Below are 16790 nucleotides of genomic sequence, written 5' to 3' on the forward strand. Positions count from 1 at the left end.
TAGACAAAATGCCTTGAAGTCATTCTTGATATCTTTCCTTCTCCCAAACTTAGCATTTAATCCATTAGCCAATCCCATCGTTTCTACCTTCAAAAAATTTTCAAACTCCGACAACCTATTATCATCTTTACTGCCGCTATGCTAGCTTCTTTGGAATTGCATGAAGGCCCCCTAAACAGGCCCACTGCTTCTATTTTTGCCTCCATAGTTAGGTTCAACGCAGCAGCTAGAGTGATCCTTTCATAATGTGTCAGATCTTGTACTTTTATACTCAAAAGCCTCACTGATACAGAATAAAACTGAAGTTCTCATAATGACCTGTGGGGTCTGACCAGATCTGGCCCTCCACCATCTTTCTGATCTCTTCTCCTATTACCTTTCCTTAGCGTCCTCTGCACTGGCCACGCTGCTCCCTGCTGCTCTGTGACCATCCTGGTTATGCTCCTGCTTTTGCACTGGCCATTCCCTCTTCTTGAAACGCTCTTCGTGGAAAGAGCCACATGGCTTACCACTTCACATTTTTTAGGTCTTTATTCAAAGTCATCTGTTGGCAATGTTTTCTCTAGTCACCTTTTCTAGAATTGCAATGTTCCCATCTCCACCTTTCCAGCTTATTTCCTCACCTGCTTTAACTTTCTTTGTGGCATTTACCACTAACACATTACAGTTTAGTTTTTGTGTTTATTGTCCATTTCTCCCAGAAGAATGTTAAGCTCCATGAGGTCAGGGATTTTTTTGTTTTTTTGTTATTGTATCAGTAACACTCAGAATACTACCTGGCACACAGTAAACACTTAGTATTTGCTAAATAAATGAACAACATTTGCAAGATAAAAGGCAAATATCAAAGTTCATAAAATAAAAGCATCACATTTTAACTTAACTGCTCAGTTTTAATAACAAATATTGATGTATTCCTTTTCTACTATTTGTTCTGCAGGTCAGTTGAATGTATCTTTCTATGGGTGGTAGTCACACATAAGCCCTTTCACCTGGATGGATCTTGCCACTCTTCCATCTTTTTTATGCTATGAACTCCTTTGGAAATCTGTCAAAAGCCACAGGCAAACACTCCAGGAAAATATATATGCCCAGATACTTTTATATTGAATTTCTGAGGGTCTGTAAATTTCCTTGATGCCCAACCAAGTCTACAGACATCATCTGATGTCAAAGGCACCAAAAAAAGATTCAAAGGTTTCAAATGCAAGAGAATATTACATATTACTGCAATAAAAACACTTTATCAGCTAGAAACCGTATTACTCAAATCTGATGCACTTTAAAGATATCTGTCAAAACCCATGCATCCTCCTGTAATGCCAATTATCACCAACATTTACGAGCAGTCTGCTAACACCACATAAAGGGCCATTCTGACATAAGGTTTTTATATGGAGTAGTATACACTGTGTATAGCTTTACCTTAAGCACTAACGGCAGTAGGTCAAGTGGAACCAATGTAACTGAAAGATTTAGTTTAAAATGGCGGTTGTAGTAGACATGTGATAACCGGAAGTTAGCTCGGCTATGTGAATTTTACACGTGAAAAATTCTTGCCATCACAGAGGATTACTAAGTACAAGGCTTATGAAAGAATGCTTACAGTCCACTCATTCTGTTACATAAAATAATACCCAAAGTTCTAAAAACCAGATCACCAGCTACAGTATACAAAGTTGAAGAAAATATAAAATCTTGTCAGAGACAGAGACACCATTTAATCTGCTAGATCATGAAGCAATGTAGCAATATTATTATGTTGCTACTTGCTCAAAATAGCCGTATGACTGTTCATAAAATTAGTGTCTGAAAGGATTTCCTTCACCTCTAAGAAGGTGCTTTACCTGCTGCTTGCCTCCCTTGCCACTCCCCCACAATCACCCTCCCTCCAACCTACTTTGCCTCCAGGGAGATGCCCTGGACTCCCCTGAACTCCCCAGAGCCTCTGAACCCATGGCCTTGGACTAAGGCCCTGCCCATCCAGCACTGACACCTCAGGCAGCACCAATGGCTTCTCTTCTCTTTAGGGATTTCCTCCCATCTCTCTAGAACTAGCTCCTCTTTGTCCTTAAACGTCCATACCTCTTGAGGTTTCTACTGGAGGTGTTCTCACTCCACAGACGCTCCCAGGAATTTCAAGTTCACACTCATGACTTGAACTACCTCCCATCTGCTAATGGTTCTCAAATCTTTCAAAAGACGTCTGCCCTGAGCTTTACAAATATTCACCTGCTTCATGGACTTTTCCCTCTTAGTGTCCTGTAGGCCCCAAACCTCAATGTTGCCAAAATGAAACTCAATTTCTACCTTGTCCCCACCCCAAACTGCTCTACCCCCAGCACATGCTACCCTCACTGAATATCACCAGCAAACTCTTAACTATCCAAGCCAAAAACCTGGGCTTCTCACCTTATCATATGAAATCAATTTTCAAGTGATTTGTTATTTTCTTTCTTTCTTTTATGTTTAAATGTCTTACTCAGAGCTGCAACCCTCTGCCTGGGTTGATGCAATCCAACCCAGACCCCCTGCATTCTACTACCAGCATACAGATTTCCTATGTCTCAACCTGTCTTCCAGGCATAAATATTTACTATAAAACATGGCAGCCACTAGTTCAATCCCAGTATTCTTTCAGCCTTGGAACCCTCATTTCATAGCTTATTGGTTAGACAGGTGTTTGGATTTAGACCTTCGTTAAGGTTATGAAGAGAGAAAAAAACTGTATCAGTGCAAGTCCCACAGTGTGCAATACAGTTCCACACAGCAAGCATCAGGACCTTTATAAAATAATCAACGCCCTGACCACTCATGATTACATTGGTATATTTGGTACACTATTATGATGTAACAATGCACTCAAAGAGGTTAGAAGTACAATCACAGGATCATCATAGCCTATTAGAGACAGGAGCAATTTAGCTACTGCAATAGAAACACTTTACCTCATCATCCTTTCTCTTTTTAAAAATGCTATCCTCAACTTCACCAACTGCTAACATGATCATCTGTACTCTTTGCAGATTGACATAACCACTTTCTGTAAGGTAACCCTGTAAGTGATAAAATACATGTAAAATGATCTTCTTATAAAAGCAAATACTTCTCTTTTGAAATTACTCAAGAGTGAACTTACCCCAGTTTTGTGTACCACATTTTTGTATATGTTAACCAAACGGTCCATCGCACCTTCCCTGCCACCAGGAAGCAAACACAATGTGTTAGGACCAGTGTGCGCTGTGAAGACAACAGGGCTAAAACGGCAGCTGGAAAACCCTGACAAACACACATACCTTATCTCTAATGATGGCAGGTGAGGAAGAAAGTCATTTCCCACAAAGAAGCACATGAAGACCCAGTCATCAATGCTCCTCTCGACATCAAATGTGAATGGCAGGCTGGCCACAGTGAGCTCTCTTTCCAAATACTACGACCAATAAGGAATGTTGCCATTAAAGCTATCAAATGGCACCCTGATTTACAGTGCTGTTCCAATGATTATTGGTACACACCTCACGAAGAACATTTAGACGAAGGAAGATAAACTCTCCCTCTGAGCAAGGAAGACCATCTGCAAGTTCATCATGCTGCAAGAGAAGGAATAAAGAATAAGGAAATCTACTCTAAACCTTGTCATTTTTTCAACCAAATAAATAAAATGGCTTTTTCTAAAGCAAGATCCATTTTAATATTATAAGTCCTAAATAAAAAAGAACTCACCAAACCATTTTAAAAATAAAAATTACCCATAATGCCAATCAGGGATCAGCAAATGTTTTTTGTAAAGGGCCAAATGGTAAATATTTTAGCTTCTGAGGAACACATACGTTCTCTGTTACATATTCTTTCATGTTTTATTTTGTTTTTACAACCCTTTAAAAGTGGAAAATCATTCTTAGCTCTTAGGGCAGATCTAGAGGGCCACAGTTTGCAAACCCCTGACCTACATCCAACCAATATTAACATTTTGACATATATGTCTCTAGGCCCTTCTATGTGAAGATATAGTATATCTCTTAATTGCTTCTTTCACCCAGGTTATGCCTTTTAAAGAGGCACCATATTCTTACAACAGAAACCCCTTTAAAGGGTATTAGATATAATCAAGTGAACCTGAAATTAGGAGTAACTTAAAAGTACTTATCAACAATCTATTTGATTCATAGTTCCTTTTAAGAAGAATAACTATTTGAAACAAGTAACTTCTACAAACAAGTCATGTGCAATGGACATTATTAACCTTTAAGACCCAAGCCCCCGGTGATGTTAGAGAAAAGCAGAGAGTAAAAAGAATGAGTGCATGCATACTTCTGAACGTGTGTTTACTTTAAAGAACTTTAAAAGATAATCTCTTTGAGGGGTAACAGAGCAAGTAGGTAAAATCCAATCAATTACAGTCTTTTCTTTATTCCTTTTAAAAATGAGGCAACTTGAATATACTTAATGCAATTGCATTATACACTTAAAATCGGTTTAAATTGTGTATTTTGTGTTGTTACATGTTTATCACAATAAAAAAATAAAATAATTTTAAATGAGGCAACTATCATTTCCAAATTCTTACCTTTCCCTTCTTTTCTCTTGGCAAACCTTCACAGTCCTTCACCTCATGTCCAAATTGATTACAAAGACCACATGGTTTGGGTTTATTTGGTTTGAATTCTTCTCTAATAATGGTAAAGTTGGGTTCATGTGTAGCAAGGCCAAGCATAATGAGATCAGCTATTAATCAACAACAACAGAACACTAGCCGGTGAGCACTGTGAGAAAATCCTTACCATAACCATAGACAAGACATCACTATAACACAACATACTAACACAAAGAGAAGTCCAAACATGCTAGCAAGGCAACCAAGACAAAAAGGCTAAAACTTCATAGCAATTGTCAGCCAACAAATGTCCTAGAATGGGCCTACAGTGTAGACTACCACTCAGGAGTCAACACTTGGGAAATTTTTCATTTTAAACATATGCACAGTGATATTAAAAGGCTGAAAATTATTTTCAACTTATCTCTAGTGTTAAGCGCATGTTATTCAAATCAAACAACTCAATACTAGTTTCCTCTCAAACATAAAATAAGCAAGGCATTTTCGAATTTCCAGGTAACCATGAATAATCCACTTCTATACTGCAATCCATTAACTTGAGATGGTTTAATCCAAGAGAATCAAATCCCAAAGAAGAAACTTACCATCTGCTCCACATAAGCAATGATGAGTGTTTGGGTCATGATTAGGCTGGGCTAAAAAGGGGGAAAAAAATTATACTTAAGAAATATATTTTATACCACAGGAATATCATATCTTATCAAATATTTTCTACACAATGGCTTATCTTTTTTTTTAATAGAACACATAATCGAATATTCATAAATGTTACCTCTTTGTCTTCTAATGTAATCCATGATTTTATGTTCTCCTTCTCCAGGGGCACTAGCATCAGATAAAATAACCTACAAAAAACAGTTAACACTTTCAGCTCATCCTCAATTTTCTAGCACAAAAATCAAAAGAATTCAAAGTCTTAAAATAAATCAGGATAATTCTATTAAGATAGTATTGTCAATTGGAAATTTTTCTTAGTAAGTATGTATGTTGAACTCCAAAGCTATTTCATTGGTTAACTTACTATATGAAATTAAGAAATGCAATTTTTGGGTCAAACGTAGCCCTTAGGAAAACTGATCAGTTCATAAATTTCTACTATTCTCACTGCTACCCAAGGATACAGCACTAAACCACATACACCCTGGGAGTAATTGATGAAAGATGCCCGGTAAATATGATTTACCATATTTAATTAATAGGGAAACAAGCTTATGAACCTAAAATTATATAAAAGTTGATTTAAATTCTACTTAAAAAATTAGAAGAACACAGCCATTCGTTAAAGGTAGCCCCACAACTTTAATCTCACCGTGTTTTAATTCCTAGTAACAGGAATTTTCATTTAAAAATTACTTTCATATTTATATGTATGTGTATATATATATATATATACACACACACACACATATATTTAAAAATATATATATATATATATATTTTTTTTAAATCATGTGTGCCATTTTATGGCTCATAGTGATAGTAAGACAAAACTGGCACCGAGAGAAAATTTAGCTGTCTAAAACTAGATCATGTGAGGAGGCACCCCATTTCTAATAGTCCTGAAAGCTTCTATTTCCTGTGACAGTCAACTAGCATTTTATGGGGGGAAAAGGACAAATAGCATCAGTCATATCAAAGCGCAGCCTCAAATAATCACCCTAATCTTTTTGAAGTATGAAAACATGAAACTTACTGTTAAATTTTTCCACCCAGGGTCATTATTTAAACGATCAGCTATGTAATAGCGAAGGCATTTAGCAAGATTGTCCATGAACTCAGTTCCCTAAAGTGACAGAAAGAAATAAATTAACCTAGCATTTAAGAGTTAGCAATAGCTAGCAAAGTATGAGACTACTTACTGGTGTAATACAGTTGCTGTCAAATCTTTCTTTTATTTCTTCTGGAGGAAGAAAGCCACCTAGAGAAAAAGGCAATATTTTTTCCACCCCATAAAAAGTGAAGTAAATTACTCAATATTAAGACAGAGTAAAAAAAATAGAAAGTTCAAATAAAAGAAAGAAAAGTGTTGTTCCCTGAAGAACAATGTTCCCTCCCTTATGGGAAGAATATGATTCCTTCCCTCATACTTATATTATGTTTAACATGACTGTCAATATATGGTACACAAAAAGTACTATATTGTTACATAAAAATATAAGAACTATGACATGAATATTCTTAATGCCCCCTGAAGAATACGCACACATGGGGTAGGAGTTCTCATTTGATAACAGTTCTTATGATAAAGGTGTCTTAGGAACAAATTAAATTGTTGAGTGTACTATACTTTTCATGATAAGAAATAAAATTAACTAGAGGGATATAAAAATCCTTTTTCCTCTATATCACTGATTAGCTTTCTCTTAAGACACAAATATATTTCAAAAAATCTCAAGAAAAGACATCTTTAAAATCAATCTAAGTACAAGCAAGTTTTTAGAGTATTAATTACAAGCTGCTACTAAAGTAACTACATACTTGCACACTTCTGGCAAATTAAAATAACATAAAATGTATAATTGCAGACTTGAGCTGACTACACTGTGGTATCTTTTTTTCAAGTGCTAAGTACAACATCCCGAGCCAATAAAATAGTGGCTTTCCTGATCTATTACATTGCCTTACGTAAAAAAAAAAAAACAACCAAAAACAAACCACCCTGCGACAACCATACCCACCTCACACACACATGTGTCTTGAGAGAGAAGCAGTCTCAATGGGCATCAAGACCTCCTGACCTTCTTCCTCTCTGAAATTTAAGTCAACTCCTACCTATAAATCCATCAGGAATCTCAAGGCTTGGGGAACTGCAAAGATGACTTAGCCACCCCTGCAAACTGAGGGAACCCTGGGTACCTCATCCTCAATGCCTGCTGCCGTCAACCTATGCTCAAAGCGCATATGACTTGGTGAAAGCCTGTAAATATGGTCACATCATCTGAAGCCCCTCATATAAAACTCTTGAGTTCTAAAGGGAAGCAAGAAGTAACCTACCAGGACTAAACTGAGGAAAACATTTACAGAACTATAGCTTTCTAACAGCCCCGTAAAAAAGAGGAGCACTTTTAAAAAGCTAACTTTTTCAAACAATAAGGCTTCTCTCTCACTTACCAACTTTACATTTCCCTGTATGGCCCCGGAAGATGACTGGTTAGCCAGAGACGGGTAAGATTCCTCAAGGGAGGAACAACCTAAGACAGGCACAGTCGCAGGGGGGCCATCAGGTGAGAAATTGGGGATCAACAGAGGTGAGGCTTAGAACCTCACCCCCCCGTTCTGAGAGAAATCTTCTGCATACGTGGATGTTTTATTGCCCTGGTCTAGCTTGGATTAACACATAGTCTATAGGCACACACCTGATCATCTACATGTGCTCTCTTACAACACTAAACTATGTTTTCTACCTTTATCTTGTATCTACCTACCACTTCAGCATTTTATTAAAAATAATAATAATAAAGAGAGAAATGTGGTATCCACATATAAATCAAGTATAAAAACCAAATGAGTATTCATATTTGAACTGACTGTTTATAGTTCACAATGCATGAGCAAAACCGAAAGTTTCTGTGATGACTGCCCTTGTACTGTTCACTATGTAACTTATTCATTATGTAAGAATTTGTTCTACATGTAAAAACTTGTTTGTTATGCCTCAGAAGATTGGAGACTGACAAAAATTAGGCTTGGGGTGGAATAATGATTGTGCATTGAGCATTGACTCCCCTATACAGAATTTTATTGTCGTTAACAACCATTTGATCAATAAATATGAGAGATGCCCTCACAAAAAAAAAAAAAAAAAAGAAGGACAGACTTCCAATGGTAAAATAAATTAGTAACCGGGATGTAATGTATAGCATAAGGAATATAGTCAAGATATTGTAACAGCCTGGTAGGGTGATAGCTGGAACCTAGAATTATGTATATAAATGTTCTACCACTGTGTTGTACACTTGAAACTCATGTAATGTAATACTGTGTGTCAACTACCCTTCAATAAAAAATAATTATTTAAAAAAAAAAAAAAGAGGAGCACTTTTTTAATGTCTTTCTATTTTATAGATATATAAAAGTTAGCTCAAGAGCTGCATTCACCCTATAAGAGATTGACAACCTCCTCTCCCTACCAGAATTCACTCCTTTTATTCCCAAGTTTCCCTTTTATTACAGAGTTTGGAAATGAACAAGCTTATTAATGGGAATGAAGGATTCTATTTGCTCAACAGTGAACATAAAATTTCCTTGGATATTCTGGGATCCTAATAAATTAAAGCCTTACCTATTTGTGAGAAAAAGTTGCCACCCCTTCCCCTTCTGCAAACAACTTGTAAAAAGTCCAACCTCAAGATGCATATTCTTTACCTTTTGCCAGTATTTCTTCCCTGACTCGTTGTTTCTCTACTGCTGCTTCCATTCCTTCTTTGGAAGCTCTGAACCTTCTTGAACGCTGTTGGTTCATTTTAGCACGTGGTGCCTGAAAACATACATTTCATATGCACATAATATTCAAAATATCTGCAAGTACATCTGTACATGATTTTTAACCAGCTGCTCTTATAAAAATAGTATACTAAAAAAGGGAAAAGGTAAGTATTATGTCTAATAATCCTTTCATGACAGGCAACAGATCCTCAGAACTTAAATCTGGACCAAGAACCTAAAAGCTAAGCTCAGTCAGGTGAATGACACGTTAATTGGGACAAACATTCTGAGAAGCCACAGCACTTAATACTGCAGGGTCTGTGACCCCATGGCAGTTCCACTGGGTTATGGTGCTTCAAGGCATCCAAGAAGGAAAGCTCACTTTATTCAAACTGCCAGTCAACATGTAACAAGTAATTACTACAGAATCAGAATCAGGAAGACCTTCCCTTGGTACAGACCTGAAAGGAAGGATGGTCTCCAGTGGGATTCACAATGCCCCATAAAAGCAATAGAAAACTATTTGATCTATAGGACCTCAAGGTGATCCAGTTTTGTATCTTTCACAATAATGTTCATAATTACCACTCTGTCTCTACAGTAAGGCACAGTAGGTAGAAAGGAAAGTTTTAACCAAAGGTACTTTTAAATCACTCTAACCAAATGTAATTTAAGTCACTGGATGAGCCTGAATGAAGTGAACTGGACTCTTAAGTTCTGAAAATTACTAACCTGAGTTTTAGGGTAGGGAGGGGCTCTGAAGTATGCCATTTATACCAAATAAGCTATTTTATATTTTCTTTAAGCAGTTAGTTCCCTTTCTTTCAAGTACCAAGTTCTATAATCTACATTTACATTGTAACAAAAAACATGTTATAGACATGATTATGTACATATTCACACATATATCACAGTTTATACTTGATATAAAGTAAGGGCAAACGGGAGTAAAGTTAAATGATTTCTTTAGAAACTTCAGTGAATGTGAATTGGAATATGCTCCATGTAAGACATATTCTATTCCCTTAATTCTTTACTCCACTTTAATAGCAACTTAACAAGTTATGTGGTAGCTAAGATTTTTCACCGAGTAAATAGAACTTCACAGAAAGTTACCTTGGACCCAAAGTTTTCTGGATTCTCAAAGTCATTTCATTAAACACTAGGACTAGTGAATCTAAAAGAAAGAGAATCTATTTGCATATGGCTAAACAAATTTAGGATTACGATTTACCTTAATTTTTCTAACCCTGATACACAGTTTACTGGTCATTTATAACCTAAGCTACTTGATATCATAAGTCAGTAAATTATTCCCCTCTGAAAGCATTTTGATGACCACTTACTGCCTAAAAGGTAAAAATCCCAACAACCTGAGTGTGGCAGGTTAAGGCCCTCTCAAGCCACCGTTCTACTTCCCCTTTCCAGTCTAGAACACCTGCAGTCACCCAAACATGTCGGTATGGTCAAAGGCATGCAAAGTGTGGGTACCTGAACACTGAAGTCCTCTTTCCCCCTATCTATTCCATCCATCCCCCTCCACTGTCCATCAATTTCCACTTGATCTTTATCTTTCAGAAAATGTAACAAAAGTCACCTTCTTTCTGTCTCCTACCTCCGTTAGTGCACTGACCCCCTCTTTCCTTAACACCGTGCATGTGTATCTAGTGCTTATAAAGCCACTAAGTGACTAACTTCACTCATTTACCTAGATGTCTGTCCCATTAATGGTAAGCCCTTCAAAAGAAATGCAGTTGCCAACGTGCCCAGCACCTCACAGTACCTGGCACAAAAAAAGTTTGAATGAATCACTGAAGGATGAGGCTTTTTTCCCTCAAATTCACCACAGTCAACATTTTTCATTATTTAACTGACTTTTCATTCTAGACACTGGGAACACAGCAAAAACAAAAATGAAGGATTCTTAATTATTCTAGCACTTACCACTCCATCTATTGCCATGTAGAGAAGTCGTCTTGGTCTTACAATATTAAGAAGTCTGTCAATGTACTCAAAAATTGCAACCATCATTTCATCCTCATTTTTTGGTGCTGGTCTATAATAATAAGCAAACAGTGTAATATAATGTAGTACTCCTCTGTACCCTGTGACATCAGTGACAACAATGAGTTACATACTTGTCTTCAGGATGAGTACAGGGATGGATGATTCCGTTCATATCCAAATACAGATTATCAAACTCCACATCATTTGGATTTGGTTTACTGACATCAACAGGAATCTTAACACCACTGCATTCTTTTGGCTATGGGGAAGTGAATAATTAATGATAGTATGATTGCTAAAGTCTAAAATTAACACAACCTAGACTTAGTATAAACCTGTGTTTCATTTTGGAATTGGAAATAAAAAACATTAAGTCATCTTTAAATTCTAAGATAAGCAGTTATTTTACTCCTTAAAGCAATCTGACCTGGATATTTTATCTGTACAAAGTGGATGGCTTCCAATACAACTAGTTAATCTTGACTATGTGGGGGCTATTTAACAAATTCTCAAACCATTCAATTGTCCAAGTGAGAAAGTATGGGAATCATCTTAAAATTTTCTTTTCCCTCACCACCCACTATCAATTAAGTCCTGTCAATTTAACCTGAAAAATGCTCCTCCACTTCATCTCCTCTCACTCCCACTACCATGACTAACATCACCACATCATCTCTCACCTAAAACATCAGAACAGCCTTCATATGGACTATGCCATCTCTAGACTCTCCTACCTCCAGCCCACCCTCTATGCCATCAGTTTTCTTCCTAAAATTCAAATATGGCTGCATCTTAATCTTGCCTAGTTTTTCTAATGATTCCCACAGCAAGTACAGACCAATAAGCCTGGACACTTTCTAACCTCCTGTTCTGCCACAATACCATGTGGGCACACCCTATTGCTTCTGAGTTTCTGGAAAACATTTTCATCTCTAAGTGCCTTTGGCACACTGCTTCTCCTTCCTCCTCCCTGTCAACACTAGCTTTGTGAAATCTTAATCTGCCAGGGTCTAGACCAGGTCAAATGTCTTCTGCTTTTTAACAATTTGTACACATCTCCCAAAAAGCTAGCTGCTCTTCTTTCTGCATTTCCTCCAAACTTTGTTTATTCACTTGCAGCATCTTCCCTGGTTTTATTAATTTGTCATTCTACACTGCTGTAAGTTCTTCAGAAGGTAAGGTCTGTGCCTTACTCCTGGAGGCACTCAATTCTATTTTGTAATGAACATTACCTTTGTCTCTTTCCTCAGATCTTCAGCCAATGATAAGAATGAGATCGGATTTTTACTGTAATAATAAGTCATTTAAAAAATAACAGATCTCAATAGCAGCAGGCTCGCAGACTCCAAGAAGGGACTGGCAGTTACCAAAGGGGAGGGAGGATGGGGAGGAGGGAGGGAGAGGGGTACTGAGGGGTATTATGATTAGTTCACATGGTATGGGGGAGGTCACAGGGAAGACAGTGTAGCACAGAGAAGACAAGTAGTGACTCTGTGGCATCTTACTACACTGACAGACTGTGACTGCAATGGGGTATGGAGAGGGACTTGATAATATGGGTGAATATAGTAACCACATTGTTTTTCTTGTGAAACCTTCATCAGAGTGTATATCAATGATACCTTTATTAAAAAAAAAGATTCCCCCACACACGTAAGGACAAAGTACTGTGAACTTAAAAGCCCATCATGTTTATGCTGCATCACAGATGAACTTCAAAAACATTCTAAGTGAAAGCCAGTCACTAAAGACCATAAATATGCCACGTATATGAAAAGTCCAAACAGAGATCTACAGAGACAGACAGAGACTAGCTTCAATGTGAGGGTTGAGGAGGGAGACTGGAAGTTACTGCAAATGGGTAGAAGATTTCTTTTGGAAATAATGAAAATGTTCTAAAATTAGATCATGACAATTGTTATACCACTCTGTATATAAGCTAAAAACCAATGAATTGTACTCTTTAAACAGGTGAGCTTTATGGTATATAAATTATATCTTACATCTGAATGCAGCTGGAAAAAAGATAAATAAAAAGCCAACTTAATTAGGAAAAAAAAAGAGCCCACAGAATGGATTAATACACTGTGTATGCCCAAATACTAGAATGCCAGACACAAGTGAGATTAAAACAAGAGTAGGATTGTCAGAAACATACCACTGAGCCAAAAAAAACAAGCAGACGGATACATACAATATACCACTTACAAAAAGTTATAAAATAGACAATATTAGGAACTATTCAGGGATGAATACATATGCAGTGAAAGCATAGAGAAAAGCAAGGGAATGATACCATTTTCTAGACAATGATTATCTTTGAGACAAAGATAAAAGAATGAGACTTGTTTCAATTTGTAGTTACAATTGGAAGAAAAGAATATCAAGATTGAATTATAGGCAGAAAAGGGAAGAACCTATCAGACCATGTTCTGTACATACATGCTGTGAATCATGAAAAAGGGGCTTGATCAGAAGCAGTGAATAAGTGATATGGAAAGCTGGAGGACAATTTTCAAGGGTCTTTTGAAGAAGATAACCTGATGACCCCCAAACAAAAACAAAACAAACTCTATGAAGAGTCTGCCTCTAAGAAAGCAGGAGGCTGACTACCTCTCCAGCTAAACCTCTACACTTCAAAGGCCACACTTTCCTTTCTTCTGCACGAAGAAGACATGCCACTCAAAAGAAGTGAGACCTACTTTCTTTATGCTCCCCAGGAAGCCAGATAGTATTTTAGACTTGTTGGCCATATGATCTCACTTGCAACAACTCCTCTGCCTTTTGTGGAGTGAAAGCAGTCATACATGAATGGGTATGGCTGTGTTCCAATAAAACTTTATAAAAAAAAAGAAACAATTAATCACTGGCTTGCAAACCTCTGCCCTAGTGCCTAGCATAGCCCTAGGCATATGGCAGCTGTTGAATGAATGTTGAATGCAGCTGCAGAATTTCTACTTCCACTACCTAGAAAGTATAGCATGGAGGAGTGGGAAGCATAGGTGGCTCCTTATTTTGAGAAAAGAGCCCCAGAATTCCCAATAAGAAAAATGAACATATTTTCCTCTCAGGAGTAGTATACATATATTCAACACATTGCTTATGTAAATTTAGTGTCTTTTTCTTCAAGAGATTTTGATGCTCAACAAAGCAACTCACTCCTCAAGCACCTTGCCAAATACAATGCCAATGTGTTTCCTGATGGGTTAAAAAGAGATTAACCAATCAAAGGGCAGCTAAGGAGAGCCACTTGCCTGAGGATTTCAGCTCCAGGCAAGTTCACTATGGATTCAGTGAAACTGAGAAATGACAACAGAACATTCTTAAGGTTAAAGGGTTTATACCAGGCTTTATATTCACAGTGGTAGTTCAAGCACTAGAATTATGTCTGCATCTAGCAGTCTGCAGGTCCATAATCCACCTCCTGTCTCTGCCTCCACCCAGACTACTGGGTGGAGCTCTTTATATAGTGACTCAGTTATTAATTGCCAAAGGGTGTGGAAGCATTAGCCTAGCAGCAGGCCAATTACATTACAAAGTAGTCTAGGGTCAGGCGAGGATCCTGTCCATAGGCACTTCCATTTTCCCCACAGCCACCCTAAACTCTAAAAGCAGTTCATTTCAAGTAACTTTTCATTATCTTCTGGGTTTTCCAGATGATAAACTGAGCATGCACTGCAGCCTTCCCTTTATAGAAATCATGAGGGATGCCTGAAAGATGGAAAAATAGATTTGAAAAGATGGTGCACAGCCTAAAACACAGAGAGAGGAACTCTGCTGCCAAGAAGTGTGAGAACACCAGTACGCTTTCTGCCCAGAGAGGAGGTTCAAAAGACAGTCTCTGCTCCAGCAGCACGAGCAACAAGAACAGGCAGGTGGGCCAGTTAATCCTGCACTCTCCTCTCCCCTCACCCACACAGGCCCCACATGGACCAGGCAACAAGAGACAGGCATTCCCAGAGAACACAACTACTTGCACAGGAAGGGCAGGCAGCAACCTGGATGACTAGCAGCTCCCCAGAGGAACAGGGGCTTGCATACCCAGAAGGCAGGCAGCCAACACAGTCCTGCCTAGCAGGAAGCCCCCTTCTTGTCCACTTCATAGAAAAAGAAAAGGATATATGTATCCCAGACAGGCAATTGAGAAATTATACTGTTTGTGCACAAAGATGCCAAGGAATTAAGAGGGTATTAAAAGAAGATGGTAAAAATGCACAAATAGTGTGTCTGTATAAAAATACACCACACAGGTTTTCAAATAAACCCCCAAAATGAGTTTTAGACCAACCTACTCTTCCAATCAGCTTTAGGTGGCTTTCTGGCGCCTCAAATGTAAGAAACCACTACTATTTGTAATAGCTAAGTAGATGTATTTTTTGTTTAAGGCTATACAGTATTTCACAGCAGCATTAGAAAAAATATTCATGGATCATGCCTGAGATTCCACTTACTGAGAATTTCCATTGTCAGCAAATACCAAACTACAGAACTTGTTTTGTATTTCCCTCAAAGTGGCTTAGAATGCTAGAAAATTGCAAAACATGGGTAATAATCTGGGGAGAAATGGTCAAAAGGATACTGAAAATTTCAAATTTTCATATTTTGGTTACAAATTCACACTGTACATTTTGACACAGTTGACAAATAGGAAATTTTAATATTTGTGATTGATATATTTTTAGATTGTATGTGTATTAGATCTTTACTTTTATACAATGCTAGTCAACAAGAACTAATAATCACTAACATTTACACTTAAATGTTAATTTAAGAGCACTTAAAATGGGATTGGCACAGTCCTAAGGGCAATTACTCATGCATTATTCCACTCTATCTTCACATCAACCCTATGAGGTACAGAGTATCCAATTTGCAAATGAGAATACAAATGCTTAGACTGGCTAAGTGGCTTTTGCAAAGTCTGAACTCAAAGCTGGTATCTTAACCAGTATGTTAGATTGACCAATTATAATTTCACTACATTCAAAATGAATTTATTGAACACCTATGTGTGTTGAGGACTACAGCCAGTATTATGGAGGACACAAAGATGCAAAACATGTGAAAGTGATCCTCATTCTCAAAGATTTAAGATCATATTGGGGAGACTGACTTCCAATATGACAGCCTGAGGAACTCTGTTCACCTGCCCTTCAGTGGAACTAGTCAAATATTTTAAAAACACAAAAACATTTAAGGCCTTTGGAAATGATCCTAGTGGCAAATAGCAATCTGATCAAGAAAACATGAAGATTCAGAATTGACTTCATTTGCAAAAGAGCACGGAAAATTTTAAACCTAAAGGCCTGCTCAGGAACAGTGTTAAGTTGTGGTGACAAGGAATTGGGAATTCATTAGGCTAATGAAGACACAGCCTGGACTACAGGCCAGCTGCCTACAGGAGAGAAATAGGGGAAAAAAACAGCCTCCTAAGGATGGAACAAATACCAAACATTAATCTCAGATATTAATCCTTGGAAGAGGGCACAATCTGATTCATCAGTCTGTAGAGAAATTCATGTCCTGCAGCACTATTGAAAACAAAGCAATGGGAGGCAAGCAGTGGAGTTTAATTGCTGGTTGTGATCAGGGAACAAATGGGAGAGAAGTGTAATACCTGTACCATCGCCATTCCAGAGTGGCTGTGGGCATACCCCACATTGCACCTCCCTCAGGAGCAACATTCAAGGTGTAACACAGTGAGAAGGCAATACCCTTCACCACACTAATCCAGACCGAAAGT

At 37.7% G+C, this 16790-nt stretch overlaps 1 protein-coding gene across 2 annotated transcripts in view; it reads right to left on the reverse strand.

Annotated features, from left to right (window-relative positions):
* XRN2 (5'-3' exoribonuclease 2) overlaps nucleotides 1-16790 on the reverse strand; it is a 76580-nt gene that overhangs the window by 45001 nt on the left and 14789 nt on the right. Inside the window, exons 2-13 of one of the 2 annotated variants that reach the window (XM_036892155.2) lie at nucleotides 11179-11306; nucleotides 10985-11096; nucleotides 8981-9092; nucleotides 6475-6533; nucleotides 6309-6398; nucleotides 5388-5460; nucleotides 5200-5250; nucleotides 4568-4725; nucleotides 3516-3590; nucleotides 3297-3430; nucleotides 3140-3197; nucleotides 2949-3056 (exon numbers count right to left, since the gene is read on the reverse strand). In XM_036892155.2, coding sequence (XP_036748050.1) covers nucleotides 2949-3056; nucleotides 3140-3197; nucleotides 3297-3430; nucleotides 3516-3590; nucleotides 4568-4725; nucleotides 5200-5250; nucleotides 5388-5460; nucleotides 6309-6398; nucleotides 6475-6533; nucleotides 8981-9092; nucleotides 10985-11096; nucleotides 11179-11306 — 1158 coding nt within the window. The remainder of the gene's footprint in view (nucleotides 1-2948; nucleotides 3057-3139; nucleotides 3198-3296; nucleotides 3431-3515; nucleotides 3591-4567; nucleotides 4726-5199; nucleotides 5251-5387; nucleotides 5461-6308; nucleotides 6399-6474; nucleotides 6534-8980; nucleotides 9093-10984; nucleotides 11097-11178; nucleotides 11307-16790) is intronic. The other variant, XM_036892156.2, reaches the window with a different exon arrangement.

Source organism: Manis pentadactyla, chromosome 5 (assembly GCF_030020395.1).
Source record: "Manis pentadactyla isolate mManPen7 chromosome 5, mManPen7.hap1, whole genome shotgun sequence".
Lineage (NCBI taxonomy): Eukaryota > Metazoa > Chordata > Mammalia > Pholidota > Manidae > Manis > Manis pentadactyla.